Source organism: Mya arenaria, chromosome 15, assembly GCF_026914265.1.
Source record: "Mya arenaria isolate MELC-2E11 chromosome 15, ASM2691426v1".
In the NCBI taxonomy this organism is placed as follows: Eukaryota; Metazoa; Mollusca; class Bivalvia; order Myida; family Myidae; genus Mya; species Mya arenaria.
Genome location: NC_069136.1, coordinates 731,377 through 757,271, shown reverse-complemented (window position 1 = coordinate 757,271; position 25,895 = coordinate 731,377). Strand labels below are relative to the sequence as shown.

The 25,895-nt window shown below is 37.7% G+C and overlaps 2 protein-coding genes across 2 annotated transcripts; one reads left to right on the top strand and one right to left on the bottom strand.

Moving 5' to 3' along the window:
- Window positions 1-932: 932 nt before the first annotated feature.
- Window positions 933-18,351, bottom strand: LOC128220039 (EGF-like repeat and discoidin I-like domain-containing protein 3). The gene is made up of 9 exons (XM_052928284.1): window positions 18,299-18,351; window positions 11,085-11,151; window positions 9,659-9,745; window positions 8,618-8,719; window positions 8,122-8,311; window positions 3,512-3,625; window positions 3,100-3,257; window positions 1,942-2,082; window positions 933-1,253 (listed from the first exon to the last, which is right to left on the bottom strand). Exons 1-9 carry the CDS (start codon window positions 18,349-18,351, stop codon window positions 1,104-1,106), a joined length of 1,062 nt encoding a protein of 353 aa, XP_052784244.1. The 3' UTR covers window positions 933-1,103.
- A 589-nt stretch (window positions 18,352-18,940) lies between these two features.
- On the top strand, window positions 18,941-25,867 carry LOC128218739 (uncharacterized). The gene is made up of 9 exons (XM_052926426.1): window positions 18,941-19,016; window positions 19,332-19,398; window positions 19,797-19,883; window positions 20,114-20,215; window positions 22,069-22,255; window positions 22,696-22,818; window positions 23,694-23,870; window positions 24,290-24,456; window positions 25,369-25,867. The coding sequence occupies exons 1-9, from the start codon at window positions 18,952-18,954 to the stop codon at window positions 25,513-25,515; spliced, it is 1,122 nt and encodes a 373-aa protein (XP_052782386.1). The 5' UTR covers window positions 18,941-18,951; the 3' UTR covers window positions 25,516-25,867.
- Window positions 25,868-25,895: the final 28 nt, after the last annotated feature.

Here is a 25,895-nt window from a genome sequence, read left to right as displayed (position 1 = left end):
GTATTTTAGCCGGGATTGGCTGGACCGAAAGTCAAAGTCATCGCTATTCCCCGGACCTGGGGGGGGGGGGGGGTTCAGTTGAATGGCGCATTAAGTTTATGTGGAACACGTATAACATAGACGAGCCAATCTCGATGAACTAGGAGATTGTGGTTATGTTAAATGCCCGACACAAACTGTTCCTACGACCAGATTGTTGAACGATGTTAAAGGGTCACTTTACACGCGTTTACTTTATTAATGTTTGGTACCATATTTAAATAATGTACACATTTAACTATGATGTTATGAACGATATGTATGTCACTGTAGAGCTTTATAGGACACTGGATTACACAATTCACATTTACACAAATATATCACAAATGTCAAATGTGTAAAGGACGTACTCCAAGGACATGTTTAGCATGTGTCCATTGATAAAGTGTAACTTCAAATATTAAGTTTTCGGGATTTGAAACAAATGACCTTGGGAAAAATAAGACACATGTTCTGCTTTCCTGTGCCGTTTAAAAGCTGCACTCTCACAGATTTACCGTTTTTACAACATTTTTATTTTTTGTCTTGGAATGAGCAGTTTTGCGTCAATATCTGCAAACCAATGATAAAAGACTGCTGACAAAAGATCAGATCGCAGATTTTCATATTTCTGTTCGAAATTTATGTTTTATGGCTAAAAGCGTTACTAACGGTTTAAGAAAAACATCAGTTTTTGAACTTATTATACATAACAAACTGCGTTTTTTTTGTCAGCAGTCTCATATTACTGGTGTACAGGCATTTTCGCATAAATTGGCTCATTCCAAGACAAAAAAAGTGGTAAAAACGTTCAATCTGTGAGAGTGCAGCAAAGTATTCATAGTTATGTCACGCTATTGTATGACAGCATGTATATATATATAAGAAAAGAAAAATCAAAGCTGAAGCAGAAATGAATTTCAATGGCTTTTTAATCTGATCCATACAAAGTATATAAAAGAGATGTTTGAAACAAAGTTTCTATTTAAAAGTTTGGCGTAATTCTCGGTCACTTGGCATTTCCGTAAGTTATGACGCTATTTCCGGTTATTCAGCACATCCGTAAGTTATGACACTATTTCCGATTAAACGTCACATCCGTATATCTCCACGCGCAAGCCCGGATGTCCGCCATTGTGCCAGAGCTCCGGCAAGAAGCGCACAAACCTCGTACGGACGGGCCGGTCTAGGACGAATTTCTGTACCATGTCGTAATTGGCCGAGCCCTTGAAGAACTGCAAAGCAAGCATACGTGAGTGTCATATTCATATTAAAGGAACACCTTCTAGACGGATGCATAAAAGAAAAGTATTGATTTTAGTGCATTATTTTCTTAACTTATTTGACGTTAAGGACCAGACAGAAAAACTAGGAGTTGTGTACGGATGAAATATATGAGCCTTATATAAAATGGGTTTTCAATTTATAGGTATGCGGCCACAAATTCTCTAGTTAAAAAGTATTTGTAAGCAAATATAGCCAATATCGTGTTTTTATCAGTACACAAAGCATATTTTGTTGTTTGTTTTGCTTATGTTATGCTCTGTCATTTGTTTTAAATAAATCAACATTTTAGATGTACAGGCAGCAGTGACTGGATCTCGATTACGATGAATGGTTCCGTATATACATTTGTACACATTTAATTAATACCACTTGTGTGTACATATTTCATATATAAACAATATCATCATACTAAGCAGTTGTTCGTAGCGGTATATAGCCAGGGTTTTAGCAATATCCACAGTCTTTCCATAAAAAAAAATTCGACTTAGTATTAGGCACTCTAAGTATTATATGTCAGATCTCTTCGTACAGTGAAAGGCGATCATAATTATTAAAAATAATCATCATTTTCGATTTAAAAATAACAATATAGCAGCCTCGCTTGATGCAACTCGCTCGAACAATGTTTGTCCATACCTCTGAGTTCTTGCTCTGGGCATACACAAATTTATTGCCATCCTGGCTGTAGGCGACCTTGAATGACGAGGTGTAGTAAGTGGAGGAATGGTAGCCCTGGGTCGCCACGGCGAACATGTGCCGTACCTCTCCTAGATCAATCTGGGATGGAGAATGCATGAGGGGTGAATCATGTTGTCATTGGGAGTTGTTCACATTTATGGTATCTACAGGCGACCTAAAATGGTTGGTGTGGTCTGAAGATCTGTTGAATCATTGGATCGCCACAGTGAACATATGCCGGCGTATCAGTCCTAGATCAAACTGTAGGGGAGGGGCCTGGGTCAATTTGGAGAGTTTAACATGTATGATAGGGAGGAGTGGTAGCCCTGGATCGCCACAACGAACATATGCTGCACCAGTCCTAGGCCAAGCTGTATGGGAAGGGGGAGGTGTCAATTAGGAGAGGTAAACATGTATGCAATCTATAGGGTGGAGTGGTATCCCTGGATCGCCGGAGCGAACATATGCCAGCGCATCATACCTAGATTAACATGTAAGGAAATGACCGGATTCAATCGGGAGAGGTTAATGCACCAGTCAATTGTAACCGCCCCCCCCCCCAGGTCCGGGGAATAGCGGGGATTTTGACTTGCGGTCAAGCCAACCCCGGCTAAAATCCCCGCCCTACGGGGACGAACATATGGTAAAATCCCCGCCAAATGCCCCCGCACCCCATGGACCCTAGGGAAGACCCATTCCCCGCTATATTTAAAGCGAAGATAAAACCACGGCATTCGCCCGGCACTGCGGGGCCACCTGAAAGGTAAAAACCCGGCCCATTTCCCCGGATATTCCCGGTATACCCCGTACCTGGGAGGGCAGTGGTTACAAGTGATTGGTGCATAACATGTGTCTATAGGCGATATAAACGATGGTTGTTAAAGAGGAGGATATTCACCAGAAATCATATAAGCATTGTCCGTTTTATGTTATATACTAGGTCGTTTTCCATCCGCGAGTTCCTTTTTTGCGTGATTTGATAGTTTTACATAAGGGTTTAGTTTTTGTAATTCCTAAAAGTACCAGGGTGATAGAGATGCTTTTGTAAACATTCCATTTTACTTATGATTTTTTTTAATCCAATCTATCTTCAGTAAGAAGTTAAGAACACAAAACCTGAAGCCATGAGCCCGTATCGTTTCCAATCCAGCCAGTAGTGGAGCTTAACCGCCCCTCCCAGGGAAGTGCCGTCCCCAACGTCAGGTGACCCGATATCTGGGCGTCAGGGATCTTCATTACGTTGTTGGCCACTCCGAACGCGTTAATCTCGCATTCTATGGGGAAAAAATAATCATTAAAGGATAATTGTTTTTTCTATACAAAAAGAAAATTGACCCAAGAAAATAAGAAGACAATCACGTATACTTACGGCATAGCTGGTACAATGTTACATACTTACCAAGCTCTATGCGTGCTGACGCTTAATATAATTTTTAAGTAGCCAAACTTATACTAATTATGGGTGTGTAATGTAGACAAAATTAAAACATTAATCGTTAAAAGTTCTGTGTGAATCAGCTGTACTAACGTGTCTGACACGTGGTGTCCCCGTAGCCAAGTGGACACGTACAGTTAAAGTCTCCAATTTGATCCACACACGTCCCTCCATTCATACATGGCATGCTGCTACACTGGTCCTTCTCTGGAATACACAAAGAGGTTTCTTCTTGTTTGGTTTCGCCCCTTTTATGTACCATATATTTCGCCGATGTGGAGATATTAAATATCTGTGAGGCATGTTATTGGCAAAACCTTCATGAGCGTGTTAGGTCCCTTACAACATTAGTATAATTCCGGAGGTGGGTGGCGCTTTCCAACGTCAATTCATAGCAGTGTTATCATCTAGATACCACCATAAGGAGAAGGCTGTTGTCACAGTTATGTGGTCTGTTGTCACCGGAACTATAATATATCGTCATCGTAGCTCTAGTCTGTAGTATGTTACCACCGTTACTATAGAATGCTGTCACCACTACTATAGTGTGTTGTCACCATTACTTTATTATGTTGTCACCATTACTATAGTATGTTGTCACCATTACTATAGTATGTTACAACTGTTACTAAAGAATGTTGTCACCGTTACTATAGTGTGTTGTCACCGTTACCATATTATGTTGTCACCGTTACTACATTATGCTGTCACTGTTACTATAGTATGTTGTCACCGCAACTACAGTATGCTGTCACCGTTTCCAAAGTGTATTGTCACCGTTACTATAGCATGTTGTCACCGTTACTATAGTATGCTGTCACAGTAACTATAGTATGTTGTCACCGTTACTATAGCATGCTGTCACCGTTACTATAGTATGCTGTATGTTGTCACCGTTACTATAGCATGTTGTCACCGTTACTATAGCATGTTATCACCGCAACTACAGTATGCTGTCACCGTTTCTAAAGTGTATTGTCACCGTTACTATAGCATGTTGTCACCGTTACTATAGTATGCTGTCACAGTTACTATAGTATGTTTTCACCGTTACTATAACATGCAGTCACCGTTACTATAGTATGCTGTATGTTGTCACCGTTACTATAGCATGTTGTCACCGTTACTATAGCATGTTGTCACCGTTACTATAGTATGCTGTATGTTGTCACTGTTACTATAGCATGTTGTCACCGTTACTATAGTATGTTGTCACCGTTACAATAGCATGCTGTCACAGTTACTATAGTATGCTGTATGTTGTCAACGTTACTATAGCATGTTGTCACAGTTACTATAGTATGCTGTCACAGTTACTATAGTGTGTTGTCACCATTATTTTAGCATGTTGTCAAAATTACTATAGTATGTTGTCACCATTACTATAGTATGTTACAACTGTTACTAAAGAATGTTGTCACCGTTACTATAGTGTGTTGTCACCGTTACCATATTTTGTTGTCACCGTTACTATAGTATGCTGTCACTGTTACTATAGTATGTTGTCACCGCAACTGTAGTATGCTGTCACCGTTTCCAAAGTGTTTTTGTCACCGTAACTATAGCATGTTGTCACCGTTACTATAGTATGCTGTCACAGTTACTATAGTATATTGTCACCGTTTCTATAGCATGCTGTCACCGTTACTATAGTATGCTGTATGTTGTCACCGTTACTATAGCATGTTGTCACCGTTACTATAGCATGTTGTCACCGTTACTATAGCATGTTGTCACCGTTACTATAGTATGTTGTCACCGTTACAATAGCATGCTGTCACCGTTACTATAGTATGCTGTATGTTGTCAACGTTACTATAGCATGTTGTCACAGTTACTGTAGTATGCTGTCACAGTTACTATAATGTGTTGTCACCATTACTTTAGTATGTTGTCACCATTACTATAGTATGTTGTCACCATTACTATAGTATGTTACAACTGTTACTAAAGAATGTTGTCACAGTTACTATAGTGTGTTGTCACCGTTACCATATTTTGTTGTCACCGTTACTATAGTATGCTGTCACTGTTACTATAGTACGTTGTCACCGCAACTGCAGTATGCTGTCACCGTTTCTAAAGTGTTTTGTCACTGTTGCTATAGCATGTTGTCACCGTCAATATAGTATGCTGTCACAGTTACTATAGTATGTTGTCACCGTTACTATAGCATGCTGTCACCGTTACTATAGTATGCTGTATGTTGTCACCGTTACTATAGCATGTTGTCACCGTTACTATAGCATGTAGTCACCGTTACTATAGCATGTTGTCACCGTTACTATAGTATGCTGTATGTTGTCACCGTTACTATAGCATGTTGTCACCGTTACTATAGTATGCTGTCACAGTTACTCTAGTATGTTGTCACCGTTTCTATAGCATCTTGTCACCGTTACTATAGTATGCTGTATGTTGTCACCGTTACTATAGCATGTTGCCACTGTTACTATAGTATGCTGTATGTTGTCACCGTAACTGTAGTGTGTTGTCACCGTTACTATAGTTTGTTGTCACCGTTTCTAAAGTGTGTTGACACCGTTACTATAGTATGTTGTCACCGTAAGTACAGTATGCTGTCACCGTTACTATAGTATGTTGTCACCATTTCTATAGTATGTTACCACCGTTACTATAGTGTGTTGTCACAGTTACTATAGTTTGTTGTCACAGTTACTGTAGTATGTTGTCACCATTACTATAGTATGTTGTCACCTTTACTGTAGTGTGTTGTCACCGTTTCTAAAGTGTGTTGTCACCGTTATTATATTATGTTGTCACAGTTACTATAGTTTGTTGTCACAGTTACTGTAATATGTTGTCACCATTATTAAAGTGTGTTGTCACCGTTACTATAGTGTGTTGTCACCGTTTCTAAAGTGTATTGTCACCGTTATTATAGTGTGTTGTCTCCGTTTCTAAAGTGTGTTGTCACCGTTACTATAGTGTGTTGTCACCGTTACTATAGTATGCTGTATGTTGTCACCGTTACTATAGCATGTTGTCACCGTTACTATAGTATGTTTTCACCGTTACTATAGAATGCTGTATGTTGTCACCGTCACTATAGCATGTTGTCACCGTTACTATAGTATGCTGTATGTTGTCACCGTTACTATAGTATGTTGTCACCGTTACTATAGTATGCTGTATGTTGTCACCGTTACTATAGCATGTTGTCACCGTTACTATAGCATGTTTTCACCATTACTATAGTATGCTGTATGTTGTCACCGTTACTATAGCATGCGTTCACCGTTACTATAGAATGCTGTATGTTGTCACCGTTACTATAGAATGCTGTATGTTGTCACCGTCACTATAGCATGTTGTCACCGTTACTATAGTATGCTGTATGTTGTCACCGTTACTATAGTATGTTGTCACCGTTACTGTAGTATGCTGTATGTTGTCACCGTAACTGTAGTGTGTTGTCACCGTTACTATAGTTTGTTGTCACCGTTTCTAAAGTGTGTTGACACCGTTACTATAGTATGCTGTCACCGTAAGTACAGTATGCTGTCACCGTTACTATAGTATGTTGTCACCATTTCTATAGTATGTTACCACCGTTACTATAGTATGTTGTCACAGTTACTATAGTTTGTTGTCACAGTTACTGTAGTATGTTGTCACCATTACTATAGTATGTTGTCACCGTTACTATAGTATGTTGTCACCGTTACTGTAGTTTGTTGTCACAGTTACTGTAGTATGTTGTCACCATTACTATAGTATGTTGTCACCGTTACTATAGTATGTTGTCACCGTTACTGTAGTATGCTGTATGTTGTCACCGTAACTGTAGTGTGTTGTCACCGTTACTATAGTTTGTTGTCACCGTTTCTAAAGTGTGTTGACACCGTTACTATAGTATGCTGTCACCGTAAGTACAGTATGCTGTCACCGTTACTATAGTATGTTGTCACCATTTCTATAGTATGTTACCACCGTTACTATAGTATGTTGTCACAGTTACTATAGTTTGTTGTCACAGTTACTGTAGTATGTTGTCACCATTACTATAGTATGTTGTCACAGTTACTATAGTGTGTTGTCACCGTTTCTAAAGTGTGTTGTCACTGTTATTTTAGTGTTTTGTCACCGTTTCTAAAGCGTGTTGTCACCGTTACTATAGTGTGTTGTCACCGTTCTAAAGTGTTTTGTCACCGTTATTATAGTGTGTTGGCACCGTTTCTAAAGTGTTTTGTCACCGTTACTTTAGTGTGTTGACACCGTTTCTAAAGTGTGTTGTCACCGTTACAATAGTGTGTTGTCACCGTTTCTAAAGTGTGTTGTCACCGCTACTATAGTTTGTTGTCACCGCTACTTGAGTGTGTTAGCACCGCTATCAGTGTGTGTTGTCACCGTTTCTAAAGTAGGTTGTCACCGTTACTATAGTGTGTTGTCACCGTTACTATAGTGTGTTGTCACCGTTACTATAGTGTGTTGTCACCGTTTCTAAAGTATGTTGTCACCACTACTATAGTGTGTTGTCACCGCTACTTGAGTGTGTTGGCACTGCTATTAGTGTGTGTTGTCACCGTTTCTAAGGTGTTGTCACCGTTTTTATAGTGTTATAGTGTGTTGTCACCGTTACTATAGTGTGTTGTCACCGTTACTATAGTGTGTAGTCTATTGTCGCTGTACGCATGTGTGAATCTTCAACAGGAAAAGGGGAAATCAAACATTCGAAATACCTCTTATACTTATACTAAACACCCCATCAGCGTATTTTCCGTGGATGTCTGTTGCTCGGATACCGAACGTGTACGTGGCGTCAATGTCAGGCGCCACACCGATCACGTGGCCCGTCGTCATGTTGAGGCTGGTACCCGGTGGAAGGTGACCGGATATTAGGCTGTACATGATGTTACCACCGTCTGGATCCTGAAATAGAGTAACACATCATAACTAATTCCGAATTCCTCAATTCTTATGTTTACCGATTCAAAACAAGTGTACTTGGTGTACTTGTGTTCCGTTATAAAATAATAGCATATAGCGATAAAACAGTTTGTATATTTAGATTACAAGCAATCATATACTACATGTTTTTGTTGTTGTTCGCGAATGTTTTTGGATTTTTTCACAAACATTCGTAAGATGCTTTAGTGAAACAAAAAATAAAAGCAAAAAATACATATTAAACTACTTAAAGGACTGTTTCAATACAATCACTATAACGGCACATACCACGGCCTCGACGTCGACGTCAAAGTACTGGCCAGAGAGGAACGTGCCCAGTGTGTCGTGCTCCGAGCGTCGCGTCCAGATCGGGGGAAGCGACTTCACTTTCTGGAAAGAGGAACAAGAAACTTTTACTTTAACAAAGCTGTTTTAATAACTATAATAATTTTAAGTGATTCTAGTAACTGAAACCATTCTTGCCCTTAAGAAAATTATTATTTACTTATACTCATTTATTTTAGCTCTTAACCTAGTGGTAATCGACCATCGATGTCAGAATCGGACACCAATACCACAAGACTACTGTCACTGTGTTTGGGAATGTTTAATACTATGTTCAGTGTGTGTATACCACGTGATAAATTACGTCATATTTGCTACGTCGGAAGGCAACATTTTGCTTAAATTGAAGTCTTAAATCAAAGATAACTTTTCTTTTACCACACCATTTTAAATGAAACAAAGGGCAGTCTAAGCCGCTTAAGGAGCCTCGCATTTGTATTATTACCGTAGTTTGATAAGTTGATTAGTTTCATCAAACCTGTTTCCAAAATAATGCTTTGACAGTGCTCCGTCAGACGGCTGTATTGCGAAAAGGTTTGTCGAAGTATTTAAAGAAACTAAACTCTCAATCAAAATCTGGTAAAATATCGAAGGCAGGGCTACGCAAGCTGCGTAGACGGCGGTATGTTTCATTTAAAATGGTAAAGAAATAGTGAATATATCTTTGTTTCAATTCTTTTTTCAAATCAAAATATTGCCTTCCGACGTAGCATTTATGACGCAATTTATCACGTGGTATACACACACTGATGTTGTCAAAAACAATGTTCAATCACTAGCATACGGTATAAGCAAAAAGCGTTGAATAGTGCTGTAATTTATTCGCACGTTGTTGAACGTTTGAGCTCCGCCTGCTTGTTATAAGAAATCTAATGTATACGAGGCGTAAATAATGGAGCATTCTTAAATAGTGAACAATATGACTTACATTATGATCCTCTTTTATCCGAAAAAAACAAGAGCCACGATCTCCCATAACCTTACCTCAATGAACTTCCGGAGGTCCGTCTTGTCTATGTAGACGGTGCCGCCTGCGCCGGGACGTAGGAATACGCTTCCCCCTGCTCCAGCCTGTAAAGCAGTGTTATTATCCCAGAAGGTTATTATTATCGTCAGAAAAATGGGTAATGTGCTTACTTTTACTCGTGTACAGGTTAGATCCATTCGGCGACTACTCTACATTTCATATTAAGCATCGAAAGTCAGTACAAAAAGAACTATTTTGAGCTATTTGGGTTTTTGATTGTTATGAAATATCCATATCCATTAATAGTACCTAAACTGTACAAATATTTGAATTTGGACAATTGGCGGACAATCGACATTAGCTATACGAAGAAGTACAACTGCCACACTCTTGGTGACACTGATTGGATAATGTTGGAAAGTATTTCAAAATGAAGCTCCATTGAATACACTTCTAGAATTTTACTGCATACACATACTTTAAAATGATTGGTTTGGGAACAAGAAATGTCCATTGGTAATCGCTCAAAATTTTAATTTATGACAGAAAATCATAAATTATATATACTAATAAAACATAATTTATTTTCGTTCCATTCACAAGCACAAATATCTGCAATAGTGTACATGAATAAATTAAAAAAGAATGACCCCTCATTCTTATTTCATTTATTCATGTACACTATTCGAGGAGCGGGGGCCTTGCCCATACTACCATGAATAGTCATTGTCAAAATAGCTGTATTGTCATATATCTTTGTATTGTCTGATATCTTTGTCTGATATCTCTGTATTGTCTGATATCTTTGTATTGTCTGATATCTTCGCCTTGTCGGATATTTTTGTATTGTCGGATGTTTGTATTTTCAGATATCTTTGTATTGTCTGATATCTTTGTATTGTCTGATATCTTCGCCTTGTCGGATATTTTTGTATTGTCGGATGTTTGTATCTTTAGATATCTTTGTATAGTATGTTATGTCTGTTTATTCTGATATCTTTGTATTGTCTGATATCTTCGCTTTGTCTGATATCTTTGTATTGTCTAATATCCTTGTATTGTCTAATATCTTTGTATTGTCATATATCTTTGTATTGTCTTATATATTTGTATTTTCAGATATGTTTGTATTGTCTGATATCTTTGTTTTGCCCGATATATTTGTTTTGTCTGATATATTTGTATTGTCTGATATATTTGTATTGTCTGATATATTTGTATTGTCTGATATGTTTGTATTTTCAGATAAGTTTGTATTGTCTGATATCTTTGCTGAATCTGATATCTTTGTTGAATCTGATATTTTCGCTTTGTCTGATATCATTGTATGGTCTGATGTTTTTGTATTGATGTGTTTGGCATTTAAATGAATGTCCTTTCAGACCCAGCAAGCCCTTTATACATATATCCACAGATCATGATATCCATAGATGATGTGCTAACCTCGAATATGGCATCTCCTTTCCTTTCTGCAGAGACGTTCACATTTGGGTAGTCCACCTCGAGGAAACTGGAACAAAAATCCACAAATCATTATTTTTGCATTTGCATAGATGGATCATTTAAAGTAAGAAAGGAAAACGCTGCTTCTATATATCCAGGGTTTTTAATAAAGTGAAAGTGTACGAATGTGTTTTATTTCATGCATACCGGTGAAAGAGTGAAAAATATTAGTGAATGATAACTTGATCATTTCACTCTGGCTCGAATGAAATGATAACCCTTGCTCAATTCCACTCTGTACAGACAACTCGGGACTATTTTTTTCCATCTTTTAGAAGATAGATAGATAGATATTTCTTTATTTCCTCCTTTGAAGAAGAGATTGAACATGGCATTACATAATACATACACATAGACATATTTATAAGTGTGATCGAGTATGTACATATATACATGGAGCATAGTTGTATGGCTCAATTACATGTGATTTATAAGACAATGATAATGTAATTCCAATGTCTATAAGTAAATATATTTACATGTATGTACAAGTACTTATGATTAAACAATACATATATAGATTAAAGGAAAATAATTACGATAGTTAATTCGTGTTGCCATTATTACTACATATGGAATAACTGAAGTGCAAATTATGATTTTGTAAAATTATAAATATTTTTAATGGCAATAGCCTAAAGCCTAATTCAGCCGAAAGCGAAAATGATTAGACAGTGTATTATTGTTTATTTTATTTTTTTCACAAAGAAAATGTGCCAATTTTATGTTGTCTAATTGAGACGAAAGCGAAAGAAATTAGACAAATGTTTGGCTCACACATATTTTAAAATGATTTATAAGAATTCTGACAATCAGGCGCAAAATTGACACAGTTGAATGCTGCGTTAATGTAATGTCCTAAATCTGTTTTAGGAACACAAACGGTTTAACAAGTAAATGCGAATATCTTGTAATGACCTTATACAGAGATACCCGTAATTCATCGGTAAGATTTAAGTATGTAAAACCGAAATACATCGCGACAATTTGCTTTTGAAAGCTTAGCTTACAAAAGCTAGTGAACATATCATTTCCTAACAAAGAATGCAGTTTACGCCAAAGTAAGTGTCGAATACTATCATTATTGATGCAAAAGAAAAGTATATGGTGCCCGATGGATTCAGTTTGCATTTTACAATGTGGGCAAATATACACGTACGGTTTAGAAAAAACTTTACTTAGCAGAAACACAACTGAATGGCAGTACGTTAAGTATTCTCTGTATAGTTGTGCAAATTTCCAAGATATACATGGAGCGATTTCACTTTGTATGCTGATAAAACCGGACATTGTTTCATCAATTGATAGCCTTCGATAGAAATCATTCGAAACGTATTGTCTTACTGATTTTCTTACACGGCTTTTCCATATCGGCAGTTCAGGAAATTGTCCGCTTTCAATATATGTCTTCAAATGTTCAAGTAATTCATACTTTCCAAGAATTTTGAATATATCTGGGAAAAAGCCCTGTATGTTTTGTGGTCTTTTAATGTATTGTACAAGTCGAAAATTGAATAGATTCTTCACACTCTTGTGGTTTGATGAGGGACACATTTGGCCTAGAAAAAATAGTTTCCTTTTATCGATTTCATTTTCAATAGGAATTAGGCCTACAGATGATAAAGCAAAGTCGGGTTTTGTGGATTTCGGTAAACACTGCATAGCTTTAATGCATTGTCGGTGTACGGTTTCTAGAGATGATCTGTGTGTCTCCGACATCGACGACCATAGCTCACATCCGAATAGTCCTTTACTTAAAACTATGATTTCATATAGATGTTTAATAGAAATATTACAAGCGTCGTTGATATTTCGATCAATCGATACATTTTTGTCACAATACACTCCTAGGCGGATAAAGCCGGTTTCCTCTTTAACAATTTCGCGACCCAGTTTCCATTGTCGGCGATTATTTTCTATTATGTTTTCATTAAACACCACAACGCTGCATTTTTGTGCATTGTATGTGTAGTTTTCATTGACTGAATTGTTGTAACATATGTTCATCAAATGCTGCAGGCCATTAAGCGATAAAAGAATCATATCATCAGCAGATGTTTGACAACCAAAACTCACATTATTTATTTTAAGGCACCGTTTATCGGCTAATAAGTTGTTCGTAAGGTCTTTGATATAGACAAAATATAACATCGGGCTTATACATTGACCCTGCCTCGTTCCTTGTTGAATGTCAAACCACTGTGAAGAGCATTTTTGAGTTCTAACACAGCTTTGGATGTTTTTAAATATTTCGAATATTGTTAGAAATATATGGCTATTTATCCCAGTTTTATGCAGTTTTAGCAGAAGCAACTCGAAGGTTACATGACCAAATGCCTGCCGGACGTCAAGTGCGCATGCGTATATTTTCGACTGCTTTTCACGTGCAAAGAGGATGCTTTCTCTCAACATAAATGACGTCATCGTACAGCTGTACTTCTTTTGGAAGCTGCCTTGAAGAGAATTTATCGTTGGCCCACCTAACTCGTCTAACTTCTAGCATCTGTCATTTTTTTGTGTAGGAGTTCAAGATTCTTAGTCCAATATGGTTTGATATAAGGTTTGAATTTTGCCTTTGGTATGTACTTTTTGGTTACCGCATTTATTTCTGTGACAATTTCACGGTAGTATACGTTAATATCTTCTTCTTCACGAGGCCTTTTACTAGATAGATTTATTAACACTTTGCTCCCTTCTATACTAGCCTTATAGTTTTCAATGTATCTCGGCTTAACTGTCGTCCAGTTAACAAACCGTGTGTCTGTATTCGATTGCTCAGTTTCTTTAAACATATATATCGGAACGACAAAATTCATTATGATAGGGCGATGTGTTGAAAAATGTGTACAATCATCATCTAATATTTGGCAACTACTTTGTAAGTTTACATCATGCAATTGTACAAGTATATGATCAATAAGAGTTTCTCTTTTACTATTGAAAGGTACGTTAGTAAAAAGCGCGCCAGTGCAAATTGACAGACCATTTACTGCGACAAGGTTATTTCTAAGTCAAGTATCTGTTAGAGACTGGCCTCGGTAGTCTAAGCACATATATTTTTGTTCCCGCGAGGGGAGTTCTGTGTTAAAATCGCCCATTACAACAACCGTTCTCTTATGTGAAAATTGTATAATAATATGTTCTACATCATTTTGGGCGTGTCTAAATGTATCTACAGAATAATTTTTACATGGAAGATATACCTGAAAAAAATACACATATTGGCCAGGGCTTACATTAAGTTCTATGCCTATGATGTATTTAGAGTTGAACGTTAACGGCGATACATATTCATGAAATTACGATGCCACAATATTGCTAGTCCTCCTTTTCCGACCCTTCTATTGCTAGGTTTTAAAAGATCAGGGTCTGAGATTGCGTGGCTACAGTACTGATTGTTTATACAATTTAAGAAATACAAATCACTGTTATATAACCAATGTTCAGCTATTCCACATATGTGTATGTTTCTTTGCATGAAACAGTCACTCAAGTAGCTAGCGCTGGACATTACGCCTGTAACATTCCATGTTGCTAGGTTTATATTAGTTTTATCATTATAACAATTGTTAGTCGACGCTTGGGTCATTTAGAACGTCATATTTGTTATAATCACTGAACCCAGAGTTGGTTCTTGCATCACGTTCATTCCGATATCCGATCTGCCGGTCTCCGGTCTGCCATCGTCCCCGTGCGCGGCTAGTGTCGTCATCCGAATGGTTTCGTCGCCTGTAAGTTCCATACGACACCCATGGCCTGCATGTGACGTCGCTAGGCCAGAAGCATGGGTCGTCAGTCATATAGCTCGCGTTATCGTCATCTTCTACGTTAACGCGTATTATTACATTTCCGTATCTTGTTTTGTTTAGAACAATCCTTGATACTTTTGGGCCACGTTTTCGTATATACTTTTCTAGTTTGTTCTCCGTAATGGAAGGCCCGAATCCCCCGACAAAGAACCGTTTTGTCCGCTTACTGACGTTCTGTGAAAAGTCATCATCGTCGTCGTCGTTGCTGTATGTCCATGCTGAATCATAGCCTGCATATGCATTGTAATTTTTGTCGAAATTCTCCCTGCGTTTCTGGTTTGCATGCTCGAGATCTTTGTTTATTACGCTAAAGTTTATTTTACTTTTATTTTTATTTTGACTGCGTTTTGATTTAACACTTCTGTTCGTCACGTGTGTCGGGATCGGTGTTCCGTTTTCGGGTTTCTTTGCGCGCTCATTCGGTTGAGTCTCTCGTGTCTCTCGGGATTTGCTTCCCTTGATTTTGAAAAATATACATGTATGTCACAAGTACATGTTTGTTGTCGTCTGTAGTGCAGTAATATATACACATTGACCGAATCGTATTGAACTGTCACAATCAAATTATGCAATAATTTTAATAAAACAAACATTTTTTGCGATTGATTATAACTATTAAAAAAGAACAAGCTTACCAATTTATGTATGAACTATTTCATGGAAAATACTGTTACAATTGGTAGGTAATGGTTGAATATGTACTTGGCCACATGTGCTAGTAATAGAGTTGATAGACCATTTCATCCTTCAAACTCTAACCGCGTACATATATGCACAAGCATTTTGAATTTGACCAATTTCCAGTTTACATTCATCAGTTCAACAATACAATTTTCTTTTTAAAAACTCAAAGTTTGCGCTGCATCCCTCTCAAAAGCATCTTCGGGCACATCCTCGACATTTCCTCTGGGGTCTTCATAAACACATGGGAACGTGACATTGAACTTTAATAGATATGAAACTAATTCGCTGTCTCAACAACAAAACATCCTTCGGCTGCACTGAGCATGAATTCACCCCGAAAAACCCCGTAAGATCCAGAGTCTGAGAGCGACAGTGACTAGATATACACTACGAAAAACACTAAACACAGACTTCCGTTGCTTTTACGAATACACACTTGTATAAGTCCATCATTGTTAATTTAAATATGTTGAAATTGTTTTTTGAATGTACAAAAATGTCACATGCTCAAGTTTCATTGAATTGTATTTCTACGCGATACATTTTTTTTTATTTACGAAATGCTTTTGTTTAAATACTTGTTTTTTGTCTCATTAAATGTTAAACATGATAGGTTTCGTTGATGGAACTACGGTTTTATCTAAAAATAATTTCAATTCCAACAACCATTTTCATAAAGCATGGAACTTTTTTTTAGTGGAAGGACTGCTTGCGCGAAGAGGAGGTAACTTTGACATAGCGATTATGCCGCAGTTACTTCCCTTCGAAAAGAGGCCACAGAAATTTACTCTAGAGGGGAAAAACACGATATATGCATGAAATAAAAAGAAAATATGTTGAATTCAGTGTAAGATCGTATTTTATTTCACTCGTGGTCACAGAAAAATAACATTTTCACTCGTGGCTACCCCACTCGTGAAAATATTTTTTTCTGTGACCACTCGTGAAATAAAATACGATTTTACACTGAATTCAACAAATATCCTTTATATCATATTTGCTTTACTGTTATCTGTGGTGAAGTAAAAATTTGAATTGATTTGAAATTCAAAATAAGTTATACTAGTTAGATGATGGGTTCTCTAGAATATATGTTTGTGTATGTATTATTTGCATACATGTATGATGAATTTATGTATTGACTTACATGTATAATTAATTTATGTCCTCGCCATCATGCATACATGTATAGTGAATTTATGTCATGGCCATCATGCATACATGTATAGTGAATTTATGTCATGGCCATCATGCATACACGAATAGTGAATTTATGTCATGGCCATCATGCATACACGAATAGTGAATTTATGTATTGGCCATCATGCATACACGTATAGTGAATTCATGTCATGAACATTATGCAAACATGTATAGTGAATTTATGTCATGGCAATCATGCATACATGTATAGTGAATTTATGTCATGGACATTATGCATACATGTATAGTGAATTTATTTCATAGCCATCATTCATTCATAGATAGTGAATTCATGTCATGGCCATCATGCATTTATGTATAGTGAATTCATGTCATGGCCATGATGCATACATCTATAGTGAATTTATGTCATGGCCATCATGCATTCATGTATAGTGAAATTGTGACATGACCATCATGCATTCATGTATAGTAAATTTATGTCATGGCCATCATGCATACATGTATAGTGAATTTATGTCATGGACATTATGCATACATGTATAGTGAATTTATTTCATAGCCATCATTCATTCATAGATAGTGAATTCATGTCATGGCCATCATGCATTTATGTATAGTGAATTCATGTCATGGCCATCATGCATACATCTATAGTGAATTTATGTCATGGCCATCATGCATTCATGTATAGTGAAATTGTGACATGACCATCATGCATTCATGTATAGTAAATTTATGTCATGGCCATCATGCATACATGTATCGTAAATTTATGTCAAGGCCATCATGCATACATGTATAGTGAATTTATGTCATGGCCATCATGCATTCATGTATAGTGAAATTGTGACATGACCATCATGCATACATGTATAGTGAATTTATGTCATGGCCATCATGCATACATGTATCGTAAATTTATGTCAAGGCCATCATGCATACATGTATAGTGAATTTATGTCATGGCCATCATGCATACATGTATAGTAAATTGATGTCATGGCCATCATGCATACATATATAGTGACTTTATGTCATGGCCATGATGCATACATGTATAATGAATTATGTCATGGTCATCATGCATTCATGTATAGTGAATTTATGGCATGGCCATCATGCATTCATCTATAGTGAATTTATGACCATGATGCATTCATGTATAGTGAAGATTGTCATGAACAAAAGATTAAGTGATTTCCAAAATATTATGTGTGTGATTTTCTGAAATTACAGCTTCATTTTCTCGTATACGAGTATGTAAGTTTATTCGCAAATCGGCGTAAAGCCTATGTCCATTATGGCAAAGACATAAATTTGTCATACGTGTATGCATGATGGCCATGACATAAATTCACTGTTGTTTCAAGTTAGTGTTTACGACAAAACAAGCATCCTTGAAAATAACAAATTACTGCACAGAACTCCCACTGATAAACGTAAGTAATCTGTATATATTAATGAAGTAAAAATGAACCGAAATAAAACACTTACCTAGCAAAAGCCACTGAAGCTAAAGAAACAACTAGCACAATCCGCGCCGCCATTTTAGATCAGGGATACAAAATGGCGCATAAATAGTGCCAAAAAATAGAACCAGAATTGAAATAGTTTTGTTTTGACTTTGTTGCTAGGCTCAAAAATTGTAGATTATCCCATACTGTGAATATTTGACAGGTGAAATTATTGATGAAGATTATCATTGAAAGCTCAAGAAGTGCGGTAAATAGGTCAAGGGGGTGTCTCAAACGTTTCATTTCAAACGTGATTAAATTGAACGATTAAATAATTGTCATAAAAAAACAATGTTTAAGTTATATCTGGATTTTATATTGTAATTGTTTTAAATAATTACGTTCTTTCTCGTTGAAAATTATGCTGGCTAAAATGGCCATAATTAGACTAGTGTCCCATGATTTGTATAATTGTCTTTTGTGCCAACTGGGACGGGCCACACATTTTCATATCTCGGTCAAATAACGAACCATGTTTACACAATGGTACCTTTCAGTTAGATTGTTGATAAAAACGTTAAAGCATTCCGACTTTAGGGAATATACTCCTAGACAACATCTACAAAAGATAAGATGACGGAAAAAATTGAGCTCGGCAATTTTCGGTCACGTACGTGATTTCATGATTTTAAAATGGCGGACATCCAACTACTGGCATTGTTTTTAATGTTTGGATTTGTTTCCTGTGATTTAGGAAAGTGAGTTTTTGTGTACTTGCTTTAAAGAATTTTTGTCAAGTTCGATACAAGGTTAGAATGATAACTTAATCATTCAGTTAAATTTTCTTCTTGGTTTTTATACTTGTCAGTAAAATACTCGGTTGTAGACTCAGTAAATGTTTCAAATCTTTGCGCCGTTTTCCTCTTAAAATAATGGGTTTCTAATATTTTCATGAGCCCAAATGCTATCTGTAAAAGAAAAAAAACTCATAAGTTTTGGCCATGTCAACTATGTATCATGTATGGATGAATCTCTGTGATTGATAATTTTGACACATTCTCTTCCCTATCCAGCATTCTACAGATCCATTACCCGGACATCTCGCTGGAAGCTGATGACAATGGCAATATTACCTTACAGGTTAGTGGCGCCCCCTATATATAAAACATTATCGATTGGTGCTATTGATGTAATCTGTATCTGATTGCATGAATACACATACATGTACATCGCAACACCAGCTGATGGTCATTCGCAGGATGGAATCCGGACGGGTTTATTTATTAAAAAAATGTTCAAAACCTAAGAGTTTCAATTAAAGGTTACACATACAAATTATAAAAAAATGCTTCAGAGTCGATTCCCGCTACTAACGTTGGGGTGGGGTGGGATAGGGCACAGGTTTGATATAAGTACGTGTCATTGATCAACTGTCGAAATAATACAGTAACGCCAAAGCGCCAGTTCTTATGTTCCAATCAGTATATGCAAACCATTCCGGAAACAACGTGATAACACCCCATGTTTGGCTGATTCAGTCGGGCGCGGACGCCAGTGTGTATCTGATCCCGGGACCCGGGGGCACGGTGTACTTTGAAGGAGAGGACATCTTACACCTTATTAAGGTTGTATCCATTTTGGCAGTGACGCATTAAACTATTTTTAATATATAAAACTGCACCTTAAATGCCATAAATAACAAATAACAAATATTTTCACTGTATGTTACTGTTTAATAACTGTATTATGAATTAACCTCTTTAAAACCAATATAGCGCTAATAAAAATGTTTTCGTTCCTTGGTGGGTTCTCTGATTTGACATAGTATATAGTAATTAACCATGTTTATGACCAGGTGATCAACGGCCTGCCTCCTGTCTGGAAGGATCACTCATCTATCGGGTTCTTCAAGACAGCGTTCGGCGGCGATAACGTCAACGTCAAACTAGAGGCGTTGGTGCGTTATGCTTTAAGTTTCTGTTTTTGAAGTTATTTGACTATTCAAACAAAAGAAAACAGACGTTTAATACAACTAACACGTACATCGTCTAAACACATTAAATAACTTATATATGTATATGTCAATTCATTGCTTCGTATTATTCATTTGTATTCCTGTTCGTGTGCAGTCTATTATTTTGGAATAGAATGCAAATTATTGCTGAAAATAATAATACACATTGCAAAGGTTTCCAGCATGTTCTTTTTCAATAACGCCAGAAATATGACTGTCATGATATTCCAGTCACCATAGATATTTTAGCTTTGAGTGTATGTAAGAATTCAATTTTGGTGATCTACATACAATAGAGCCTGCGTACCTCTGCATCTTCAAAATATCTGGTATCAGCAGTTAATATGTCAAAGTTGCAGTCTGGCAGGTAAATGGGGTATTTTAGCCGATCCTATGCATATCGGTGTACAGAGTATATATGTGCATATTGGTTAATGCACCAGTCAATTGTAACCACGGCCCCCCAAATTCTGGGGGTATACTGAGATAGCCGGAGAAATGGGCCGTGTTTTTACCATCCCGTTGGCCCCGCAGTGCCAGGTGAATGCCGTGGTTTTGTATTCGCGCCAAATATAGCGGGGAATGGTCCTTACCTAGAGTCCGTGGGTAGCGGGGGCATTTGGCGGGGATTTTACCCGGGCTTGGCTGGACCAAGAGTCAAAGTCCCCGCTATTCCCCGGACCTGGAGGGGCCGTGGTTTCAATTGACTGGTGCATAAGGCTTTAACTTCTAATACAATAACTCGATTCGGAGCTTCTCGGACATTATCTGTTGAAGACAACCTCCGATGCACAATGTATACGGACGGTTTGCAATGCCAGAAGTCTTAACATTTAACTACGCTGAAATAGATCGCGCTGTAGTCAAACCTAAGGACTTTACTCCGATGAATCTTGATTATTCTTGCAATAACAATCTTCACTGAGAATTCACACACTCTAAAAGAACTAAGTAATACAAATAACACGTTAAAACACTACGATTAAATAATATCATTCCATTATTATTTTTAATTTTACTAACTACATTTAAAATGCGCAGGCATAATCCGAGGTTTCGATGGAAAATAGCCAAGGTATTGAGAACTCTAGATATTCAAGATGGCGTACAAGATCGCCGCCAGCCATCAAACTTTAACATGAAGTTAAATGGAGCTATCAGAAACACTGACCAGTTTATTTGTTGGTTAGAATCCTTAATTATACATATTGATCAAACACGACTATAATATCAAGATTACTTCTTAAAAGCTATGAAAGAAAGTGGAGAAGTTCATCACGAATTAAAAAAAATCGTACATTTGGCAGCCATCTTGGTTGCCGTTTGGAATAGTGAATGCTTATTTGTTCTTTCTTAATATACAATAAGATATTTCTCATTATCAAATGTGGAAATGATTTCCAACCAAATGTCAATGCAGATATTTATAATTGTACGAATATTGAACATTTGAACCTACTGGCGGCCATCTTTGAAACCATCTTGAATAGCTCGAGTTCACAAAGGGTGGCGCGAGGCCATTAATCGCTTTCTTGTATAAGAAGGTCTAGTCTACCAAATTATGCAAAAACATATTTTTCTATACACTACGATTTCCGTTACCAGGCCGATTATTTTATTGTGGTTTCTTTTCAAACTATCAAAACTAAACACATTTAGTCAAACGAAAATACTGCGTTAAGCTTGATCCCGCGATTAGTGACTTTAAATTGTTCGGGGAAATGGAAATGGTCCTAGTAAGATGCTCACTTAGTCCTGATGTAACACTCTCAACGACTAACATGTACATTCCTCAGGACCCAGACAATCAGGAGATCCAGTACAGTCTGGTTGCCGGCACGATGCCCCCGGGTCTTATGATTTCAAACAACTCAGAAATAGCGGGCCGGGTACCTGACTTGGACGCCATCTACAGTTTCACGATCCGGGCAACTAACGTCAACGACAAGTACGCGGACGCCGTTTTCAGGATGCAGATTATAGGTAAGCTATCACAGGAAATGTTATGTTCACTCTTGGCTGCGTCACTTTTGAAAATAACTCGCTTAAAAAAATTCGATACGCGAGGTTGATAAAACATATATTTGTGTACATCCGAATTTCTGTTAAACAAGAATAAAATTGTTCCAATTGAAATACTTGTTAAAGATTTAAGGAAGATTAACTGTTGTTTTTGTTGTTGTTGATTTTCCCGTTGATTTCTCTCGTTCCTATAGGAAACCCCGTTTTGACACCCATATTTCGTTTACACTGAAATCGTACCAATTCATAATTAATCATTTAAGTTTCTTTTCTTAACACGTTCGAACTAGGTTGGCATTTTTTCAATCTATATTGTAAATAACTTTTCCCGGCAGAAGCACCCCACGGGACCTGCACGACAATAATGGTTTATAGTCGCGCTCCTATGACTCATCTTTCAGAGCGGAACCAGTGCCTCCCGACACCCCCTTGTAAGAACGGAGCAACGTGCGTGGACCAGACCGGAAACATCCCTTACAAGTGCATCTGTCCCGATAGATTTAGTGGCATGGACTGCGAGAAAGGTTAACACGAAACAAGAAATCAGTTTGTTATGGAAATGCCGATATGCAGTCATTAAGAACAAGACTCGATCATTTAAAAATTTCAACTTTCGCAGGTGTTTAGATCCGCCTTCTGCCACTCATCGGATACACACTCGCTGTGTCATTGGCATGTGTCAGCCAATGAGGTTGTATTCTCAGTCAGTTAGATGAACTGAATTAAATCTGAACGATTAAGCAAAGGCTCGATCGCTACGATCACTCCGCCCATTCTTAATCATTCAGATTTTAATTAATGTCATCTAACTATTACCTAGATAAATATAGCGATGTAGGCGTCCGCTTCTCGTTCAGAAGGTGTCAGCTCTCATCCCAGACGTCGAATGTTCAATCTCCGTCAGGGAAACGTTCTCTTGGCCTTTCAAAAAAAAACCAGCACTGAATGTTACCGAGGTAACTGACTCGAGGGTGATCCATATCAGCCAACGGTATACTTCCGTACATCCACAATTAAGATCAACAATGTAGAATAAACCACGAGGTATTTGCGCTCGAATCCCCAAGGGGAATGTTCTATATGTTTATCAAAAATCTGCTTTCAACCCAGATTACACAATCATGGCTATAAACGTATTAGTTATGGATCTAAAATAGAAAAGCATACTCTTTTATTGTAGTCATTTTATTGTTTCAAAAAAAACTTCTTATGGCATGTCTTAGTTAGAAAAGATATGTTCGTTTGTATTAATTCCATTTCGTCAATATTCGATTCTAATATGTCGTTTGACAGATATCAGTTTAAATTACAGCATCATTAGTTGTTTGATTCGTGCTGGGGAGCCCCCCCCCCCCACCCCCTAATGCTCCCTAGCATCATAACGTGCATTCATCCTCAGATTGTCGCTCAAACAGCCTAGAGGTTAACAGCACTGTTGCGGTCCCGCAGGCTATGATGAGCGCGTACCTCACTCGAGAAAACTACACAGCCACGGACGGGCGTCTAGGGAGCACTTCCGGGGACGGCAAGGGCTGGTGCGGTGCGGACTCAAACTCCTGGCTGCAAATTGATCTCGGTAAGAGGACGATTAAGTTCATACACTAAGTTGATGTTCGCTCCAGTGGGCGTGTTTTGGTATGACAATGGCACTTTATAGGATTGTAGTTACAGACTCATAGCCCAAATAGGACTCGGTGAGTGATCGAACTCTCATTTTCAAAAACATGGCTGACGATTGTAGAAGGAATGATGTTGAGCTGTTTGAATGACTGCTGATTTTAAACGTGTGATGTATGTGGGTGAATGTTAACAATCGAGTCGGTGCTCAATGTAAGCGTTTTAATGTACTGGTCAATTGTGAAGGAAATGATTGGTCCGAATGCTCTTAGCGTTGCCACTTTACCGGTATTCGTATTAAATAGCTTGTATACAATCGGATGAGTTAACTCTGGACATCTATCTATCTTACACACATGTCCCGCACTATTTCTATAGGACAACAAGCCCATATCTTCGGCGCCGTGATGCAGAGCTACAGCAGCGCCTACTACACAGGCAGCTACTTTCTCTCCTACAGCGTTGACGGTGCGACGTTTATGGACGTGGAGAACATTGCTAACGTAACATCATCCACATCAACCGCCAGCTCTGTCAACAAATTTGTAAGTCGTTTCATGACAGCGAATTTTAGAAAATCAATAGAGTAACCAGTAATTTATTATTGATGCAAATAAACAAGGCACTGGCGTTGAAAATATATTTCGAGTAACGCATTAATACGCGCTGAGATATGGACGGCGTTGATGTCTACATGCGGTGCTTTTAATCAAGGTGCATAAGGTATAAATTATGTCGGGAATATTTAAGATACATGATATGAAAACATATTTTATTTGGCCGAAAAAAGGCTGCATAATTATTTCACACATATGATACAGAACAATAGCAGCCAAATCACCCTTTAATCGGGGAAATATGAATAAACACAATACATGTAATTACAAATAAATTACAAAATTACATGAAGGGCGGGAGGGAGGGTAAAAATATTAGACGACCGTCCCCGCGACTTAAATTTTAACAATGAATGTGAGCGCCAAATACAGGTAATCAAGCGTAGAATTACCGAAAAGGAATGAAAGGGATTAGAGGTACAAGAGTTAACTCCCTTATAACTAAGATTTTTGAAGCAAAAATTGCATATTATTTTGGTCAGAGGAATGGGGTGTGCTATAAATGTTCGTATTAACGGTATTTACTCGTGGATTTGCAGTTGTATGACACACGCTCAAGTTATTGCACGACGCCTACACCGCCTACGACCAAAATTCTGGTACCAGCGCAAATGCAGTTCCAAAATAAGCGCTGACAATGCTCCTCCGTTCTCCGCCAACGGGCCTATCTCAGCAAACACTGAAGCCAGGATTATTTGTCTTATTGTACTGCCAACAGTTAGAATTGTTTTGCACATTTTGTGGATGTGTTTTTGGGAGTTGGCAAACACTCATTCTCTTGCAAGATAATGCTCTAAGCCATTACAAAATGTGTTATTGTGTTTGACATTCCCATTGCAGACATTCGCCGGTTCCTCGAGCTCGTCAAGTGCCACTGACTACCTCCCGTTGCCCGTGCACGCCCGCTTTGTGCGGTTCCATCCGGTCAGCTATAGCTCCAGCAAGTTCCCGTGCATGAGGGTCGACCTGCTAGGTTGCGTCGACTAAGCCTTACATGCTGGGACCGCAAACAATCATGGAAACACACTATGATAATAATACGAGTGTGAGGGTTATTGAACTGCACATCGATGTTAATGATAAAGTGACACTCTTATTCCAAATTAATACATACACATGTATGACAAATTTTGACTGACAAACCTTTAACTATACTTGCTCAATAATGCATTTATGGAAGATATTAACTACTGACAATAATATTGTAACCGTGCCTTTAATAGCAGAAAGTGCAAAATGTTTAATGATTGGTGAATGCTAAAATATTTACTGTGATCTACTTAAGTCTCATCAGGTAGAAATACTGTGTGTTATGCTCATTTCTTTCTAATAAACTCGGTATCCTTCATAAGAACCATTGTTTTCGA

What these genes read in the sequence shown, in the direction of transcription:
- LOC128218739 (XM_052926426.1), top strand. Translation starts at nt 18,952, where the DNA reads ATGGCGGACATCCAACTACTGGCATTGTTTTTAATGTTTGGATTTGTT. An exon ending in ATGGCAATATTACCTTACAG is followed by an intron (nt 19,399 to 19,796) that starts GTTAGTGGCGCC and finishes TGGCTGATTCAG; the next exon opens with TCGGGCGCGGACGCCAGTGT. An exon ending in CCAGCTCTGTCAACAAATTT is followed by an intron (nt 24,457 to 25,368) that starts GTAAGTCGTTTC and finishes TTCCCATTGCAG; the next exon opens with ACATTCGCCGGTTCCTCGAG.
- LOC128220039 (XM_052928284.1), bottom strand. Translation starts at nt 18,351, where the DNA reads ATGGCGGCGCGGATTGTGCTAGTTGTTTCTTTAGCTTCAGTGGCTTTT. An exon ending in ACGTCGACGTCGAGGCCGTG is followed by an intron (nt 8,312 to 8,617) that starts GTATGTGCCGTT and finishes ACTCTATTTCAG; the next exon opens with GATCCAGACGGTGGTAACAT. An exon ending in CCCAGAGCAAGAACTCAGAG is followed by an intron (nt 1,254 to 1,941) that starts GTATGGACAAAC and finishes CTTGCTTTGCAG; the next exon opens with TTCTTCAAGGGCTCGGCCAA.